Raw genomic sequence first — 21,392 nt, forward strand, 5'->3', positions numbered from 1 at the left:
TCAGATCAAAATAAATAAGGATCTATTGTCAATGTACATGGATGAAGTAAAGAAAACAGAGTCACAAAATTACTCATGGCAGTTACTCAGAAACACTTGCAAGAAAACATTGATCTGGTTTGTACAACTTGTTGAGAATAAAGGTTTATCAAAATGTAGAAACACTGTCATGTTCCTCTATTTGAAATTAAGATTTACTCTAATGTTATATGATATTTTAATGACTTTAAATTGTTTCTCTTGAAATATTCTAATCCTTCTAAAGTAGAAGATGTTGCTGCAAAACATCTTTTTTTTAAGGAAATGAGGAAATCTGGTCCAATGAAGCAACAGTTGGAAATGTACAAGAGACAAGTCCACGAATTTCAGAACAAACTTTATGATGAGACAAAGAGAGCAGACAAGGCTGAGTTTGAATCTAAACGAGCTGTAGATAAAATGACAACATTACAGAGAGAGAAAGAGGTATAATTACATGTTTATTGAACTTAAACTATAGAACAGAAAGGAATAATTTGAAGTTAAGCACAGGATAGTAATTTATGTAGTACAGGAGCTGTCCTACAAGGTAAAGAATTAAAATAATCTGTTAAATGCAAAAAAAAATGTGATACAAGTATTTTACTATATTCGTTCACAGATCTTGTCAGGCAGTATTACTCCATTGCACATGTTAGTCTCAGACTTGAATATTTAGAGAAATCATATTTGTATGACTTTTTTTTGTTTTACCAGAGAATAGCGACAGAAAGGGATTCTCTTAAGGAAATGAATGATGAGATGAAGTACACTCAACTACAGACAGTAGAGGACAATGAACCAAATGATCTGAATGCTACACCCAGGGTAGAAATGTTGTCTTTACCACCAGACATCAAGTAAGTATACAATCGATAGACAACAAAACCAAATGATCTGAATGCTACACCCAGGGTAGAAATGTTGTCTTTACCACCAGACATCAAGTAAGTATACAATCGATAGACAACAAAACCAAATGATCTGAATGCTACACCCAGGGTAGAAATGTTGTCTTTACCACCAGACATCAAGTAAGTATACAATCGATAGACAACAAAACCAAATGATCTGAATGCTACACCCAGGGTAGAAATGTTGTCTTTACCACCAGACATCAAGTAAGTATACAATCGATAGACAACAAAACCAAATGATCTGAATGCTACACCCAGGGTAGAAATGTTGTCTTTACCACCAGACATCAAGTAAGTATACAATCGATAGACAACAAAACCAAATGATCTGAATGCTACACCCAGGGTAGAAATGTTGTCTTTACCACCAGACATCAAGTAAGTATACAATCGATAGACAACAAAACCAAATGATCTGAATGCTACACCCAGGGTAGAAATGTTGTCTTTACCACCAGACATCAAGTAAGTATACAATCGATAGACAACAAAACCAAATGATCTGAATGCTACACCCAGGGTAGAAATGTTGTCTTTACCACCAGACATCAAGTAAGTATACAATCGATAGACAACAAAACCAAATGATCTGAATGCTACACCCAGGGTAGAAATGTTGTCTTTACCACCAGACATCAAGTAAGTATACAATCGATAGACAACAAAACCAAATGATCTGAATGCTACACCCAGGGTAGAAATGTTGTCTTTACCACCAGACATCAAGTAAGTATACAATCGATAGACAACAAAACCAAATGATCTGAATGCTACACCCAGGGTAGAAATGTTGTCTTTACCACCAGACATCAAGTAAGTATACAATCGATAGACAACAAAACCAAATGATCTGAATGCTACACCCAGGGTAGAAATGTTGTCTTTACCACCAGACATCAAGTAAGTATACAATCGATGGACAACAAAACCAAATGATCTGAATGCTACACCCAGGGTAGAAATGTTGTCTTTACCACCAGACATCAAGTAAGTATACAATCGATAGACAACAAAACCAAATGATCTGAATGCTACACCCAGGGTAGAAATGTTGTCTTTACCACCAGACATCAAGTAAGTATACAATCGATAGACAACAAAACCAAATGATCTGAATGCTACACCCAGGGTAGAAATGTTGTCTTTACCACCAGACATCAAGTAAGTATACAATCGATAGACAACAAAACCAAATGATCTTAATGCTACACCCAGGGTAGAAATGTTGTCTTTACCACCAGACATCAAGTAAGTATACAATCGATAGACAACAAAACCAAATGATCTGAATGCTACACCCAGGGTAGAAATGTTGTCTTTACTACCAGACATCAAGTAAGTATACAATCGATAGACAACAAAACCAAATGATCTTAATGCTACACCCAGGGTAGAAATGTTGTCTTTACCACCAGACATCAAGTAAGTATACAATCGATAGACAACAAAACCAAATGATCTTAATGCTACACCCAGGGTAGAAATGTTGTCTTTACCACCAGACATCAAGTAAGTATACAATCGATAGACAACAAAACCAAATGATCTTAATGCTACACCCAGGGTAGAAATGTTGTCTTTACCACCAGACATCAAGTAAGTATACAATCGATAGACAACAAAACCAAATGATCTGAATGCTACACCCAGGGTAGAAATGTTGTCTTTACCACCAGACATCAAGTAAGTATACAATCGATAGACAACAAAACCAAATGATCTGAATGCTACACCCAGGGTAGAAATGTTGTCTTTACCACCAGACATCAAGTAAGTATACAATCGATAGACAACAAAACCAAATGATCTTAATGCTATATCCAGGGTAAAAATGTCGTCTTCACCACCAGACATCAAGTAAGTGTACAGTCGATAGACATTGAACCAAATGAGCTCAATGCTGCACCTAGTGTAGAAATCTTGTCTTTACCACCAGACATCAAGTAAATACTTTTAACCCTGTAATTTGTCATTTTTTCCCTCATTTTTTTATTGAACCTACTTAAGTGCAGTTTTAATTTCCAGTTGTTTGTCAACAGATGAAAAATCTTGGTCAAATGGAATGAAATCTTTCAGCATTACAGGTCTAACTTGTGAAAATATAACTGCCAGGAAGTCTCAAAACTCTAGGGTAAACTCAAACTTCAGAATTTGGAACACAAAGAAGGAGTTATCTTTATATGATGAATATAGCAACCACATTTTGGTCTGAAGTAACATAATTACAAGTATAAATGCTAACAAATATTTCTAAGTTTAGAGTAGGTGTTTGCAGTTAATGTTTAATTAAAATTGTTAATTTTTTTCAGAGAAAAGTTTTTAAGACTAGAACATGAGAATAAAATGCTGAAGATGAGATCCCAAAGCACAGACAGTGGAGATGATAGCCAAGTTTTACAATCTATGTTGGATGATTCTAACTCACGTAAAAATGAACTGGAAACAGAACTCAGGTACATATATTGTCCTTAAAAAAAATTATTTATTGGGGTTTTTTTTGTTAAAGGTGTGAACTTGCTAATTGGCTTCTTAAAGGCATATCATAACTGTTTATTTAATGATCAATTTTAATGACATGATTTTGTTTTTTTCTCTGTTAATTTGTTTTAAAATATTCTATAAAACTTGTACTCTTAAAGCAGTTAATACTATGGTATTTTTTTGATGATGTTTATCCATGATGAATAAGAAATTAGTTTATAAGGGTCATTATACTGTTAGTTATCAATGTGATCAGTATATGATAAGTTGATGGTATTAATGTAAGAATTAACCCTTATCATTTAGTTGTCTTCATAGTGAACATTCAGTGGTGTAAGTCATTTCCCTATATTGGAATTAGGGCTTGCTAAAACAAGTAATGTATCTGTCTTTGTGTAGACCTCCATAGTTAATAAGTAAATTATATAGAAAAAACATGCATTATAATAGTGCCTTACAATATAAACATCATTCTCGAAGCCAGAAGAAAGACATTTTGTTGATTGTTTAAAATTCTCTATTAGGTATATACAAGGAATGATAGCATTTCAGCACCCTTTAGTTGGGTATGTCAGTGTTTTGGTGTTAGTGCTTCATCATCAATGTATGCTTTTTAGGCTCATTGGAGAATTTTACTTTATAACAAATTCCCTTTACTTTTTTTATTCACTTAATTGTTTTATTAGGCAGCAATATTTATACACATTTTTTGTTGATTTATCTATTTTAAAGCTCATTTTGTAATTGTTTATGTATACTCCCTCTTGCCAACTGTGTTTAAGTCTATTGCAAGAAAAAATATGAGTATGAATTAATTTGGTATTTTCATAATTATTCGGTGCAACTCTTTTTAAACTATGTATGTGGTAGTCATTGCAGAAATTATTTTTATACAAGATTCAAATTCAAATGCATGTCATTAAATGATGTTGGTATATAAAAGGGATTTCTTGGACATTGATTTTAATTTATCACCAACCAGAAAAATTAAACACAACATGATATGAAATATTGACTGTTTTATTCCCCAAGGCAGGTGGATGTAGTGGATTATCAGGTAATATCAGACATATTGACTGTTTTATTCCCCAAGGCAGGTGGATGTAGTGGATTATCAGTTCAGGTAATATCAAAAACATTGACTGTTTTATTCCCCAAGGCAGGTGGATGTGGTGGATTTTGTTTGTTGTTTGTTGGGGTTTAACGTCCGAGCAGCAATATTTCAGCTATATTCAGACAATGAACATGAAATGGATGATAAAATGAAGATGAAATGAAAAAAAAAGATGGGTCACAAGGATAATAGGGTCGACAAATTTTGATTGCCACTGGAAAAAGGGGGATGGGTAAGGTCGGGCAATTTAGCCTCCTGTGGTGGAGCGCAAAGGTTCCTACTCCTATCGAATACCACAGCAGGGTTCTTGAACGTGCGAGGAACGTGGCATCTTTCCCAACACGGGGCACCACTATGGTTTGCGGTCAGGTTTTCCGTATTATAGCCTGACAACCCCAGCATGTAACACGCCAGGGGTACCCCATTCCACCACCTGGGGCACACATCCCAGTTGCTCTGTGGGCAGAGCGCCTAGCCCCCGGCTAGGTTTCTGAGCACTATTTAGTCGCCTTATACGACAAGCTTAGCGCTGCTGCAGGCCTATTCTTTTAACACCCGGGCCTGCACGGGGCGATGTGGTGGATTGTCAGTTCAGGTAATATCAAACATATTGACTGTTTTATTCCCCAAGGCAGGTGGATGCGGTGGATTATAAGGTAATATCAAACATATTGACTGTTTTATTCCCCAAGGCAGGTGGATGTAGTGTATTATCTGGTAATATCAAACATATTTGAACTGATCAACACTCTTCAAATAACTCTCATATTGAATAACATTAATTTTTTACAGAATATCCAACCAAAGAATCATGGAATTAGAGAGTCAAGTAGAAGATCTTCAGGAAAATCAAAAGACAGTCTCTAATGAAGAAATAATTGAAATCAAGAAAAAATTAAATGAACAAATAAAACGGGCACAGGAAAAAGACAATCAGTTGACAAAATTAAAAACTGTTCAGGAAGATTTAGAAACAAAATTGTCAACAAATTCTGAAACAATACAAGATCTGCAGGAGCAGATTCACAAAAAGGATGAAGAGATCAAGTCAATGGAGGCTCGATACAAAAAATATCTTGATAAGGCTCGACTGGTATGTACACTAAAGAAAGTTTTATTGTTGTGATATAATGTATCTTCATTATCAATGAAACAGCCTTTTAGTTTTTGCTTTTAAGATAATACACACATCTTACACATTTTTTTTTTATTTCCAACCATTTATTATACTTGATCCTATGCCCTCTATTCCCTAACATTCGGGGCAGAATATATTTTTCTATACCAGTACTCTGTATTTTAGTGTAAATAGTGCACACTTAGCAGTATATGCCATTGGTATAATTTTTTACAGTTTTTATTAGTGTTGTAATATTACATGACAAGTTTTTATTTGTCTAACTATAGGTGATAAAGACATTGGATAGTAAACAGAATGTTGACACAGCCCCAGAAATACAGGCCCTAAAAAATCAGCTGTCTGAGAAAGAGAGATATATAGAACAGATGGAGGTAGGAAAAAAGATGGTCAATGGTTTCTACATGAAATCAGTTATTCTTTAGTTATTTTTTATGTGTGATAATTGAATTCCTTAAATAAGATATAATGAGAATAGGTATGGTGTATATGTCAAAGAGACCCCACCGGGATGAAAATGTGAGCCCTTATTTTATCCACTATGGTTTTAATTTTGTTCATGGAGTATTAATTTTAGTGTTTTCATAATGTCGATTCAGATAGATTGACTAACATGTGAAATGTGAAAATTTGCTATCATTCCAATGACATGAAGGTAGGAGCCATATCAGGTGGTTGACATCCTAAATAGGCTTGGGGCTAATGTCACTCACCATAAATAAATTGCAAGAGTGACATTTCTTCTGGTTTTCTCTGACATTTCCATCTTTCTTTCGATATCATTTGTCATAAAAACATCTTTTGGTAAACTTGGGGTTTTACCACTTTCAGTTTATCAAAGAAGTGGCAGTGGTGCCTTGATCTGTTATTTATTATTCAAAAGAATTTTGACGTAACCTAATTTTTTAGGGAAATGATTCCCTCTTGGTTCCCTTTAGGAATGTATCATATAATTAATTTTAATTTGTAATTTGAATTACCTATGTATCAGAAAATGCCTTTTAATGTCTATTGCGAAACAAACATACAAAAAGGATGCTTACAAAATTTTCAATTTATATCGTTAGCAAAAATAGATTTACTTCATTAATGAATTTGCCAAAATGCAGTCGAATTTGTTGATTTTGTTCATAATTTTATTGACCCTTGAACCACAAATTTAAGTATCCAACAAAATGTTTTTTTCCCCTAACCATGAATGTTGATGCACACTGTAAAATAAAGGAAACCTCAGTTTATCATCAGTATGCTGGTATAATATGTTATTCCTTTCATGTAGGAAGAGAATAAAAAAGCCAGACTTTTACGAGAGGAAGAAGAAAAGTATATGGTTGCTTCTTGGTACAATTTGGTAAGTAGCTATCTAGAGAACCATTAACTAACTGTTCAGGAGGATTTAGAAATGAAATTGTCTGCAGAAATCAGAAAAAAAAATCAGATTCTGCTAGTCAGTGGAGGATCATTTCTCACTTTGTGTAATTCTTGTAAAACAAAGACACCTTTTTAAGTTAGTCATGTCAGTTGACATGTTTTAAGATCCTGATTTAACAGAACACCTAACTAATTTTAAAGTCCAAAAGGGGTTCTGTTAAGACAGTTTTCAACGTATCTTTTATCTAGTAAGGGGAACTGTTTGAACCTTTAGTATTTGTGGAGGAAGTTGATTCAGCATAGTTTGCTAAGAGAAAAAATTATTTTCACTTAATTTTTCTGTGACATAAAAAATAATAGGATATGAAAAAAGAAAACAGCAGAAATTTAGATTGAAGTGATACTCCTTATTAACTTGAATTTAAAGAGTAAATACAAGTGACATTACACATTATCTTTATACATTGATAGGGCTTCCAGTTACACCGACAAGCCACAGAGGAAAGACTAAATAACAGTACAAATGGAATGTCTTTCTTAGCTCGTCAACGACAGATCAGTTCCCGACGGACACAGTCTATACCTAATTCTAACTCAGCCAGATAAGACTGGCTAACTGGTAGCTACCATGTGCAATCTATTTATATTGATATTTTGTCAGGTCATATTTTTGTACCAGTCCATTTCATCGTATTGTTGAAGAACCATGATTTATTGTTATAGCTATTAAAACCATTAAATTCTTTTAATTACTCCCATGTAGTATAGCTATTCATTAAGTTTCATTATCAGGAAATAGGGGGGGTATAAAAGAATGGGTAGGTTTTACATTACCATGGAAACTAGAATATAGTGTTGAAAATATGAAGTGTTTTTCTTATGAGGTGTAATTAATATTTTTTGAATAAGTTTAAAGTCATACTTAGGTTAAAATGGCAAAAAAATGTAGTGACATGTCTTACGTGTTACTATGGTAACATGGCTTGTATGTAACCATTGTGATATGGCTTATGTGGTACTAATAGAACAGTGTATTTAGATTTGGTATTGTAGAAGAAAAGATAGTAGATATGAAGCAATTATATTTTCTTTTTTTTAAAACACCAATAAAGTTCTAACTTCTTTCATTTAATTACCTACTTGATTTCTTAAGTTTTTTTTTTTTACTTTTCAACGTCTTTCACCAGTTAGAAATTATTAAGAGAAGAATATACTTGTATACAATATAAGCACTGAGTTTGACCTTGTAAATAGTGACCTATTGGTGAACAGATGTCGTGTCACAATTGAAGCAGTAGTTTTTTTTTTACAGTCAATGTACTGTAAGTTATTCTGTTTAATTTGATAGAAAAAGTGTGCTTTTCTTTGCTCAAAGATGTAATGCTTAGATTTGATAATAAAATCTTTTTTTTTTTTCAGAAACACCTCAATGTCTTAGACATGTTGAATTGTTGTTAACCATTATATATTGTTTATAAAGTGTCTCGTCTGTGATGAAATGTGATTGTGATATCAGAAAATTTTATCCATTGAACTGCCATAATTGTACATATTCACTGTAAATATTGGTACCTAGTCACATCTAAAACTGGTTGTAAGGTTGTGTACATAACTGGGATGAATGGTATCATTACTTTAATACTCGACTTATGATAGTTATACAGTCATTGCTGTAGTTTGTAGTTTCTCTCTTGCTTTGTGGGTAAAACTTGATCAGTTGTCTAATAAAAATCATTGTGACATCTTTTAAGATGAACAGGTTTTCATCTTCATGTTGACCTATTGAAAAGTTTGTAAAACTGTAGGATTTACTTATTTGTGAAAAATAAATAAAACCCATTTTAGTCCATCTACTATTTATTAACTACATAAATAATAAAATTCATATGAATTTTAATCAAAGTAAGTAAATATACTTGTATATATCCTATTGTCTTACCTTTAGTAGGAATTGTTTGAGGTACACAGTCTTTTGTTTATCTTCATTGTATGTGGTTTAAGCTTCTCCTATATATAGGTATTCACTTATATTTCTGTATCACACATTGTTTCAGTATAAAGAATTCTAATCTAACAGGAGAATTATTTTATGTTTACTACTACAGTTGGGATGTAAAGATTGACTTTTGAAGAAAAAAAACTTCTACAGAGATTTAGGAGCATTTTATTTATTAATTTTTTTTATCAAATCCTGTCTTACCTTACATATTACCAGAATCCTCTCCTGTATCGACCACCGTATGACAGTTCTGTATCCAAACTTTAAAGGAAGAAACAATGGCTAGGCAAGATAAAACTATACAAAGTTAAAGTAAGAAATAATGGCCAGGCAAGATTAAACTATACAAAGTCAAAGTAAGAAACAATGGCCAGGCAAGATTAAACTATACAAAGTTAAAGTAAGAAACAATGGCCAGGCAAGATTAAACTATACAAAGTTAAAGTAAGAAACAATGGCCAGGCAAGATTAAACTATACAAAGTTAAAGAAGGAAGGTTCTCAATAGACAGTATAGAAACATGGTACTGATTCTAATGTAACTTATCTCCATATTGATAATCAAACTAGTCAACTGTTTATACAGATATAATATCTTCATAGAATATCTAAAGAAATTTATTTTGGTTATTTCAAATTATTGTAACACTTTTTTTGGAATTTTTTGTTCATAGTTGATTTACTGTAGGCAGGAAAACCTTTGAAGAAGAACATTACTTTAAAATCAGTTCAAATGATAATGCAAATGTGTATTTATCTTTATTTTTTTATTATTTCACAAAAATCCATATATATATTGAAAAAACCTAGGTATTGTTAATATGATCAAACAGAATATTGAATCCCCCAAAATGAATAAAACTTAAGTTGAATTGTATTAAGTTTGGAATAGTGCATCATTTTTCTTGTAATCACTCGAGTACAAATTTCTTTCAGAAATAAAGTCAAAAAAAAAGATGCAAGATAATAGTTGAGAGATCAATTATCTACTTCATGTAAATAGTGACTTACTCAAATATTCATGTAATTGGATGGTTTGTCTGGTACATGACAAAACCTTATGTTAATCTTTCATTTTTGTAGATAAAGCTGTATGATTCTTGAATGTTCTGATTAAATACAATATACACTGACTATTATTATCCATTCTGTTTGTATTGTATGTTAAAAATGGTATAAATCATTTTTTTATATGCTCATTTTTTAATGGATATATTACACTACACCACTATCTGTTCAGGTAAAGTGAAATCTTATTAAAATTTGTTGTACTTGTGGTTCAGTTCAGTCACTACAATGCAATGAATTCATCTGCAAACAATGCTAAGAGGGGTATATATGAATCACCCTGTCTGTTTGTCTGACCACATTTCTTGAAAGCAAAACTCTTCTAAACAGCTCAAGGGATTTTGATGAATTTTTGTAGTAAGGTTGTGCATGAAGGAATATGACAGTTGTCAGAGGACTTTGAAGGGAGATTATCCAAATTTAGGGTTATAAATGTTAAAACCTTGTAAGGGCAACTACTGTGAAACCGAATGGAGGATTTTGATAAAACTTTATATGAAGGTTTGGCATCAAATGTAGATGTGAATATGATAATTGTTAGAGGATTCCAAAAGGAAATTATCCGAATTATGGGTTTTACATTGAAGTCCATTTGAAGCAATGGTATTCGGTTTGTCAGCTTGCTCACAGTATTTCTAGTTACAATTTAATGTTATAAGATAATTCAAATGGGCTTTGATAGATTTTTTTGTACTTTTTTTGTCATCATGATACAGGTATATTTTCAATGTTTCCTAGAATTTTATTTTCGATAATGTGATGGTGCATCAGAAAAAAATAGAAGGAAATGCAAATGTGCTGTTAGGTAGTTATTATTTGGTATATGCATGAGTCAAGTTCTATTTCTGAATTATGCTTTACTCTGAACCTGCACAAAAAAGAAATATGGACAGACGAAAGAATGAAAAACAGGGATGGACTGGCAATAGGATTCCTATATACTTCCAGATTTGTTTGTGGGGAGTATACCAATCTGATTAGAGATTAAAGTGATTGAGGTGAGGTGTATATCCAGAATACATATACAACATGTAATCCATCATATATTTATGTTAACACTGCATTTATAGTGTGCTATTTTTATTGAATCTGCAAGTATTGAAAGATAGTGTGTTTGTATCAAGTGCTTACTCTGTTTTCCTTGAATAAAAAAAATCATTTTTTACTGTCTACTCAAACTTCCTTGTGATATTTACAGAAGAAAAAAGAACAATATTTACATTTTATATGTCAAGGTGGAAGATTAGAACTTGTTCTTCAAATATTGATTTTCTTACATTTCAGGTACAAGAGGGAATTTTATACTGTATTTTAATACAAACTTGAATTGTTATAATAAACATATTTTATATATGTTTTTTTTTCATTGAACAGAGTTAAAGTTCTACAAGAAATGTTGGATTTTATTTAATTTCTAAGTGTATGCTTTGACAAAGGAAGAATATCTGTTGGTTAAGCAATCCTGATTTGTATCAGTAGGTTTCTGTTTATCTGATACAAATCCTTTAATACTGAATGGATTATCATCTGTAGAACTTAATGTAGTTTTTGATATGGAGATGTGTACATTGTCAGGAATTAAGATTTTAGCAAGTCTTTGTCAATGGCCATGAACTTTGTTTTTTTTACCTTATTGTTGGAGGTAAGGTTGTCAGCAACTATTCTTGAAAAAGGATTTCAGAGTAAACTGTGCATTTCCTATTCAATGATGATGTATTAAAACAATTTCATTCATAGTTCTGTTCTATGAAAACAAATTCAACTAATTTTCTCACAACCAGATTCATATATATCAAGGTGGAATGGTCTGAAAGATAAAATAAAATGCGAATATCAATTAGTTATTCTTCATATAACATTCACCATAGCACAATTGACTATTTATAGTTAACAAGCATTCAATTCAGCATGGTGCAACTTCAGACATGTTATTGCTACCAATTTTCAATCAATCCTTTTGATCTATCCATGTGTATACACAAGTGACCTGACACCTTTATTCTGATCAAGCTATTTAAACTGTTATACTATTGTGTTAGGAAGGTCAATACTTGGTATTCTAACCCCTTTGTTTAGGCTGCTTATGTTTCACTTCTATGCACATTTAAATTGGACAAGTTTCACTTCGACTTTGAAATGAATGTTATGTGTGTATAATTTACTTACAAATTATAATGTTGACTTTTTAATGACAGTGGGAAAATAAATAAAATATTCATTGCAAGCCAGGTAAACAGGATGATATATATAAGAACTAGAATTAATCAGCTGGATGTTCTTGCATAATATCGAAGTCTCATTTTAAATATGAAAAGGATTGTGTAAATACTGTGTAATGAGATGGATTCTGTGACTGTAAATGAATTTCACGATAAAACGGTTTCCAGTGAATATAATAAAATAATGGACAAATATCGTGTCCCTGACGAACAATGGGTGTTAATAGAAGATAGGATGAACAATTCCAGTCAAAATTCTCCAGATAGAAGTAATAGTAAACTGTCCCAGTACAGAGTTTCTGGAGAGCAGTGGAGAAATGTAGAACTAAGCCTGAAAAAGAACGGGATAGACCCTGGATTACCTCCAAAACCAACAGCCTCAATTAAAACTATATCTAGGCAAATCTCCATAGACAGCGGTTATGCCATGTTAGATCATATGAAATCAAAACCAGAAAAGATACAACTGAAAGATTCCAGCGGAACGGTTGATGAAGTATCACCACACGACACTAGACAGGGCTCAAGGCGACATTCACACGACTCTGGTAAATTGCTGACCGGTACACCAGATTATGAGAAACAGAAGAAATCGCCGCATCCACACCGCAAGGAAAGGTAAGCCAATATAACAGATTTTTTTTTCTTTTAACTTTTAAATCATTTGGATAACATCACATGTTCATGTTCAAGATCGCATATTACATTAAACGTTCTTTAAAAGAAAAGGGCTGTGTATACTGGTATGAAGGTTCGGACAATTTTCAGGATTCGGACTTTCCCGAATGATTTTCTAAAATAGTCACATAGTTTTCGGTCGTCAAAACTGGATTTTTCTCCTGCCATGTTATGACCAACTCGGTTTCTGAGATTACATGGAAAAGTAAGGAACTCTTCGCTTCGATATTTACCGATATTCCAACCTTCCTGTATAGTGATTTAACAATGGACAAAAATGGCGTAACATATGTATTATGTTTTTATATCATTGTACTTGTAAGTGAACTCCTCCATAATTAGAGTTTGACTCTGCCAGATATAAGTGCATCGTATTGTTCTAATTATGGTACTTCAATTCATTTAGTCAAACATTTTATAGAAATGATTCATTGTGTGGTTTAGCTGGATTGTAAAAAGAATGACCTAAGCTTTTTATCCAGATTTGTAATGGTCATTGGATAGTTTGTATTAAGCTATAAATTCCGTTTTGATCACAAGATCTTTAGAAAGCGTAAACCAGGAGTATTATACGGCGGAGGGCTTAGAATGCCACACAAGACATGTAAAAGGTAAATAAAATTATACTACTTGATAGTGACCATCATCCTCCACCATCATTGAGGGAGCAAAGGTGGACTTGGGATGATCATAAACCGATTCATTTAGCCTTTTACTTGCAGTGCTTTCAACTGCAGTGGTTTTGTGTTTGTACAAGTGGGATGTACGCCTAGGTTCGATTATAAAACTTTTTGTCAACGCAGGCTCAATGACAATGTGCACAATGAAACTTAAAATATGTCCTTCAACCAAGCAACATGTTATATAAACTTTTTTCTTCAGTTCTTTGCAACAGAAAATTCAACAAAGGAAAGAACTCTCACAGAGTATACAGTCGTTGTCACCTGAAGGTATATAGCTTTTTTCGTTTAAGTATCAGTCTCTGTAAAAATCAGACAGTGAGTAAAACATGATTTGAAAAAAAAACACACCGTTGCGAAAGTGTGATTTGACTATTCGCACCATCAGAATCAAGGAAAAAGACTTCCCATATCATTTTGGATAATTAAAATAATTTCATTTAAATTCACTGAAAATGAACATTTTAAGGGAAGATTACTCTGTCGAAAACCTTATTTTTCTAACATTCTATTGAAATCCAGTAATGCAGGACAAATAGTGATCTTTTCAAAAAGAAAAAGCAAACTTGAGTGAAATTATATGGTCAGTTCAATGGGTTTTTGACATGCATGTTTCTATTTTTTCCCGTTTTGCCTGATACACATGTACTTACAAAGACTTACAATTTTATATAAAAAAATGTTGACTTAGCTCTATACATACAAATACATTAAACGAATGACAAATAGAATTAACAATTCTGGACAGTATATTTTACAAATGTAAAATTCTAAATACTTTAATTCATCACTCCAATTTTGTTTGTGGGCGTTATTGCAAGTGCTTTAGGTTTTTTGTGTGCTCTCTTGTTTTTTTATCTTCAATTTGTATACGTAATGGTATTTTATCCTGTTTTTATTATATCTCACATTGTCTCTGTTTCCTGTTCTCACGCTTTCGCCATGTCTGTTGATTTTGATGTCACTGCTTCCGTTTTTTTTTTTTTTTTTTTTTTTTTTTTTTTTTTTAAATTAGTTCTAATTTTTCTAAGAAAAAACAAAAATAGATTTAGCAACTTATTTGAATATCGTGATATCGTTTCGAATTTCAATGTTTTCCTTCTTTCTTTTTCTTCTCCTTTTTTTGTTTTTGTTGTTGCTTCATCAATAGACAACACAATTGTAGTTTATCAGATTATATTCACACAAATCAAATACGATGTTTGTTTATTGCAGCTGTTCAAGATCTCGATCCATTGACAATACCAAAAGATGGAGATCTTCAGAAATTTTCTGTAGAAGAGATATCAACATTTTTAAGATATATGCGCATAGATGAATATATAGTGCAAAGACTTCAAAGGAAGAAATTGGACGGAGTAAAGTTTTCAAAGTTAAAAGACACAGATCTTGAAAACATAGGAATAAAAAATCCCATTATCATTCACTTCAGAGACAGAAGCTCATGTAAAAAACGAATATCATTCATGTTATAAAAGTATCCCGAATCATTGAGTTATAATGTTTTATTTTTCAGAATGATACAGTTTAAATATGGTTTGACCATGATGTACATACAAAGTAGTGTGATTTTTTTTTCTATTACAAGAAAGAGATTTACTTCTTGTATGGTCATCTAATGTGCCAACGATTCTTTGTATTAGATGCTCTTTATGGTACATCATACCTCATATTTCTAGAAGATAGATTTTTCTAGTTTTTCTCAAATATAACCTTGAAAGCACATACTTCGGAATTTCAGTGTAAAAAAAACACAGGTCACCGAACTTGATTTTGAGATAAAGGCAATTTTTTACAACATTTTTTATGGATTCTGTATGGAATTTTCACTGTTTTGCGTACTATTTAAAAACGGGTAGAGAAGATTTCATATAAATTTATATAAAGAACAATTAACTGATATTCTTTCATATTTCAAAAAGAAAACTGGGGGCACCGAACTCTTTTTTCTTGTACTATAAAAAAAAACCTGAAACTCCCATTATATTTCTATGGAACACTTCCACGTCAATTATCTCCCTTTGAAAAAGGTTTTTTACAGTTCATATTCGTAATTTTATCATACAAATTTTTATGTAAAAAAAACTTTTTAAGATATTTTTAACTTACTATTTTTACATCATTTAAAAACTAGTCATTGATTGAAAATACACGTCCGAATTATTTTGCAACATGGCAGAAAAGAATGCTCCGTGTAACAGATATTATCTATCTACCTATTTTGGCGAGTCACCTTGTTGTTTATATTATCATTTATCCATCAATTCCAACAAAACAGTTTTAGAGATAAGATATTTTAGTAAGAAAGGAACACTTCGAGTTTCAGTAAGAAGTTCGTACAAAGACTTGTGAATGACATGTTGCACAGAACTGATATTGGATTACTCGTTGTGAGAAAAATTGGAGCAAATCTGATTTTAACGGTTTTTCATTACATTTAAATTATCAATTCACGCTAAGTTTACTGTTGCAAGAGGCCGTATATAAAGTTTTAAGTTATTAAATCCATTATGACGAGTAAATATGTCTCAGAATGAAGTGTTCATCCCACGTCTATTTAAATACAATGGATTAAAGGTTTGTTAAAGAACAGGTTGTTCGTTACGCATGCCTGGTGCTGACTGATTTGTTATTATTTATCATAAGAACGATGACAGAGGAAGAAGAAGAATTCGTTGCTAAATTTACTGACCTGTCCACTATAGCAGCGAACGGACTACCAGAAGAAAATGAAAAAAGCTCAAACAGTACTCTTACTAATGGTCACGGAAGGTAAGCGAGACTTTTTTCCTGTAGTTAGACGTGACAATTTTATAATAATTGGTAGTGACAATTTTACTGTAGTTGTACCTTACCAAAGCATATGTTTGTCTTTTGAATGAAAAATTACAAAGTTGGCACCAGTTTGTGCTCTTTTTACTGAATATCCTAATGATACAGTAATTTATAATACTCACTAGGCCGCTTCCTTTAAACTATTTATACTCTTTGGCCGCTTCGTCGTGGATATAAATTTGTACATGTCCAATTGATACGTCGGGGAATTTAAAGGCTAAAAACCACTAATTCCACTTCCCATAGGCTTCTATGCTAATTTCACAATATTCAATGGCTTCTCTGGACTTTACCTTAACTTTAACCTGCAGATGACTATATATCAGCATGATTCTACATATGTCAGCTCACAATCCTCAGAATGGCATGTGGGGTTAGCAGACTTGCAGTGCAGTACTGGTCACCGGAAGTGAAGGGTCTATAAATAGCATGGGAAATCCCAGTGTTTTCACAAGATAGGGGTATATTTAAAAATCATTATGGAGATTAGGCTTCACTTCACAAGAAGCAAAATGCACCTATAAAATGTACAGAAATGTTTTTCCTTTCAGAAACTGTTTAAATTTTTTAAATAAGATGAGAACTTTTTTCGCAGCACTATGAGGAACAGGGGTAATTTCTGCGTAGGACTATTTTTGCGTACGTTCCAAATGCTCATTGGTTGAATTGGTGGTCTGTAACCTAAACTGTACCTAGTTTGAACTGTTAATCGATCTGAAAGCTATGGGTCAGACAGAAAAATCAAAGACGTTTACCTGCAGACATTGACAAATAACCCAGTTTAATTGACACAACTAAATTAGTTGTTCTCAGTTTTATTGAAACTGGTTCACACATATAAGTTATGAAGATACTGATGGAAATTTTTAAATCGAAGCGCATTCGAAACCGCATTCGAATTCGCATTCTACAGTTGTGTGAACGTACCATGACACGAATCAATTTATCGAGTCCAGTACATAGTTTCTTGTGAATGCAAATAAGATATTCACGTGTTAATATAAATTCTTCTTGTACACATTACGTGTGAAGTAGACATGAGTGAACATTTTTTTTGTAATTAAGCTTACATTCCACGAATTCTGTAGTTCTCTTTTTTGTCCCGTGTTTCCGTACTTAAATGCGTTGGGCTAATTCAAGGTATTTAAAACTCGCGGTAAGATATTTCCGTTCTTTATTTTACAATTATGGTTTTGTTATAACAAGCCTATTGGAACTATAATAGTCTGTGAGCAAACAAAGCATTCCAAAAAAAAATTATTTCAATCTGTCCTATCACCGTGAGTTTATATGTAACTGCGAGAGTATAAATGATTTAAATATCAGACAAAACAATTGAGACAGTGAAGATGATTATTGGAAGGGATTTTTTTGTCTTGGGTGTGTGGAATGCTATGCTATATTACTTTTGATTTCTAGGATATACGTGAAACCAAAAACTATATACCTATATGACAATGTTAATATCTACTATAGTAATTAATTTCAAATTAGAAAAAATTCAAACCACATTAAATTTAAGCGAATTATATGAAAACACAACCGTCTTAGGGTATGTTTAACCAAATTAATTGACGAGAAAATTTTAACCGATATATGTCGTTTTAGAGAAAAAATAAAGCTCAGAAGTAATTGTTGAACACTTGCATTCAGCTTGATTACTTTTTAAAAAAATTACAATCGCTTCTTATATCAATTTAGATCGAAGATCAGAATTGGTATAGCAGTCCCCAGAGCCTTTAGATTTGTAAAGCCTGTTGGCACCTGAAGTTATCTTGCACTACCGCATGAAAATAGTCCCACTGGCACACCCCATTAAGGTTCAAATGCAGATAGTAAGATTATAGAAGATGGCATGGGGATTTCGATAATACGTTTCCCAGGAATGGTGTCAGTCTGTGGTCTGGTGATATTGCTTTTTGTAATAATAATTCGATTTGGCTATTTGTATATGTGTTATAAGATAAATCTGTAGGTGCTTCAGGACATTAAAAATGCATGGCGAGTGTTGCCTGCACAAGACATAATTGTTGAAATTTTATTCTAAGACTTTGGCGTTTATGTTAATGTACATGTCTTTGGAACTAGGTGCCCAGATAGCAAGGGCTTTTACATGACTCGCACGTGGCTATGCGATAACTTGTATGGGACTTGAGCTATATAGCTTATCAGCTGAAAAATGTAAATACATATAGTTGAGAAAGACATGTATCAAAAGGCATTGTTTATTTCAATGATCATGGCTTAAGTTTGAATGATTTGACGGACAGTTTCGACCTGGAGATCTTTAAATTGAATTTCGACTTTTAAATTTAGAAACTGGGAAAGTATAACTATTAGTTTATAGTTCTGTTGTGCAGTATGTTGAATGTTTTGTGTTAATTCATCTAAGTGTTCCATGTAAACCACCATCGAACTTGAATATTTCGCAAATTGGCACACTGCATGCTACGATGCATCGCGAATTTTCTGGTGTGTTTATTAAATGTCATTCGTAATCAGAATGGTGAATTTAAAAATAAATCAAAGAGTTCAATACTAACCATTCACAACAATAAGCTTGTGTTTAGTTACGTTTGAATTCAATCTCTGTACTTTCTTTTGTCCCTTCTTTTATCCCGTATTTTTGCATTTTTACGATTATTTGAGACTTAAAAATTCAAATAATTGATATAAATTGATTCAATAATGAGTTCTTTGATTTATATTTGTAGTGGTAGAGAACTCCCGCCAGTGCCTCGTGATACTCGTCCTCCACTACCTTTAAATCCCCCTAAAATAATTCCTCCTAGAATAAGAGTAAGCAGACCTCCTGCAGGTGAGTTATATTTTATAATTAGACGTTCCATTCAGATCAGTCGATGAGTTGTCGTAGGTTGAATCACATGCAGGACGGATAAATGTTAGGCGGGATGACCCGTATTAGCTGATTCCATGTACTGCATGCTAATAAAGTTCCCGGTTGCTAAAATGTTTTGAAACGGCTGTACAGGCTCAACAGAAAACAGAATGGACTCGTTTGTGTTATTCATCCAACAATTATATGGGAGGAAAACGTCTGTTGTCCCGAAAAAAAAAGGTAGTCCGTCAAGTTACTAAAATTAAGTTCTTTTTATTTTTACAGAGGTTACCAGATTCATCCCAGAACAAGAAATTTCCTTACCAAATGATGGGAACATATCGAAATTCACAATCGAAGAAATGTCCACATTTCTAAAACATTTGAATACAACGGATCGAGTAGTAAATCATTTGCGGAAAAAGAACATGGATGGAAAACGGTTCTCGAAATTGACGGATTCAGAGCTGGAAAATCTTGGGCTGAAAAATCCTATAATAACCTACTTCAGAGACAAAAGTTTGAAATCAAAGAAAACTATGTCATTTATGTTATAATTGTTATACTATGTGTTCACTGGTAGAATACCAAACGATCGCCATTTTCTACTGATAGACTATGGGTTCGCTGGTAGAATACCAAACGAGCGCCATTTTCTACCGATGGACTATGTGTTCGCTGGTAGAATACCAAACGAGCGCCATTTTCTACCGATAGACTATGTGTTCGCTGGTAGAATACCAAACGAGCGCCATTTTCTACTGATAGACTATGTGTTCACTGGTCATGTAAAATACCAGTCGACCTCTCCCTATAACCATTCCATCATTAATACAAAACTCAGGGTACTACCTTTATTGTATATGTATATATGTATGTATTGAAAAAAAAACATTAACTTCAGATCAATCCGAAACAGCATCTACCAAGGAAACGAGGTTTCTTGTGAGGTTCAGTGTCAATAAGTCTTTTCCGAATTTCAAAAATTGGCTAAAGCTAAACAAACGAAAGCATTTCTACATATTAATTTATAATGTTCATAGTATATAAGTATTATTTTTTTGTTGTTGTTGATATTGTTTTATAATAAAAAACACGGAAATGCATTTTATTTTCTGTTCTGTAATATATAATGGCTTGATGTTAAAGCTACAATATACATCTACAACAATAATTTGAAAACTAGTAGAAGAAATATTGTTTCTCAAGATAAATTAAAACGTATGCTACAAATGGCAAATATTTTTCACGTTAAAGTCGCACGAACTTCATGTGAAAAGTAACATAAAATTCACGTGAAGACTCGATTCACATGGATTTCAAATGAATTCTGTAACAAATTTCATTTGCTTAATTTATGATTTTGCCTGTGTAACTAATGGTTCATTTTATACAATTGACTAAAGCTGAACTAGATATATGCAATTTTTCTTTACATTAAAAAAAAATTGCAAAATTTTAAGTTTAGCAGCGAGAGGGGCAATTAAATACATGTAATAACTTAACAGCTTAGAAATGGGAGCAAAAATAGTAGTCCGAAGACAGCATCCGGGCTAAATGTACAAAGACGACAAAATACAACCAGGAATAATAAAATACAAAACTCAGCAAAGAAACTAAAACTTATAAACAGAAATGACAGCATGAACAAAAATATTATAACAGAAAGACAGAAATGACCTAAACTTTCTCCAGCATTATCTTCCATGATCCGGGATTCACAATACAGTATGACATATCCTTTATATTAAAATGTACCATTTATGATTTAAAGCAGAACGTAAAAAGAGAAAGTACAAATGGTGACCACTAGTGTAGTAATTCATTAAAGAAACTTGAATAATGGTAGATGACATCATTGAATCACGAAAGTATGCGCTAAAATGTCCGATCACTTTTACAGTAGGACATTGACAATTTTATATAATGGCACCTTAAAGCAGAGCATGCACGTTATTTATAGGCATTTCATAAATGTTTGACTGTAGACTTCACTTGCCAAACCTTTTGTAATTGAATTTCATGAAGTTTTCAAT

At 32.6% G+C, this 21,392-nt stretch overlaps 3 protein-coding genes across 4 annotated transcripts in view; all 3 read left to right on the forward strand.

The window, feature by feature from the left end:
* Positions 1-11,458, forward strand: part of LOC148630170 (protein Hook homolog 3-like) — a 24,512-nt gene extending 13,054 nt beyond the window's left edge. For both annotated transcript variants that reach the window (XM_088562350.1, XM_088562358.1), the window contains 7 exons: positions 301-465; positions 736-878; positions 3,245-3,388; positions 5,323-5,623; positions 5,938-6,042; positions 6,948-7,019; positions 7,511-11,458. In XM_088562350.1, coding sequence (XP_088418476.1) covers positions 301-465; positions 736-878; positions 3,245-3,388; positions 5,323-5,623; positions 5,938-6,042; positions 6,948-7,019; positions 7,511-7,645 — 1,065 coding nt within the window. In that variant the 3' untranslated portion in view covers positions 7,646-11,458. The remainder of the gene's footprint in view (positions 1-300; positions 466-735; positions 879-3,244; positions 3,389-5,322; positions 5,624-5,937; positions 6,043-6,947; positions 7,020-7,510) is intronic.
* A 133-nt stretch (positions 11,459-11,591) lies between these two features.
* On the forward strand, positions 11,592-15,169 carry LOC148630171 (uncharacterized). Its single transcript, XM_088562372.1, has 3 exons — positions 11,592-12,942; positions 13,885-13,952; positions 14,898-15,169. The coding sequence occupies exons 1-3, from the start codon at positions 12,446-12,448 to the stop codon at positions 15,155-15,157; spliced, it is 825 nt and encodes a 274-aa protein (XP_088418498.1). The 5' UTR covers positions 11,592-12,445; the 3' UTR covers positions 15,158-15,169.
* A 151-nt stretch (positions 15,170-15,320) lies between these two features.
* On the forward strand, positions 15,321-20,462 carry LOC148630172 (uncharacterized). The gene is made up of 3 exons (XM_088562398.1): positions 15,321-16,454; positions 19,232-19,335; positions 19,642-20,462. The coding sequence occupies exons 1-3, from the start codon at positions 16,333-16,335 to the stop codon at positions 19,911-19,913; spliced, it is 498 nt and encodes a 165-aa protein (XP_088418524.1). The 5' UTR covers positions 15,321-16,332; the 3' UTR covers positions 19,914-20,462.
* Positions 20,463-21,392: the final 930 nt, after the last annotated feature.

Source organism: Perna viridis, chromosome 1 (genome assembly GCF_037379345.1).
Source record: "Perna viridis isolate PV_CMFRI_1.1 ecotype Kerala chromosome 1, ASM3737934v1, whole genome shotgun sequence".
NCBI classification, from domain to species: domain Eukaryota; kingdom Metazoa; phylum Mollusca; class Bivalvia; order Mytilida; family Mytilidae; genus Perna; species Perna viridis.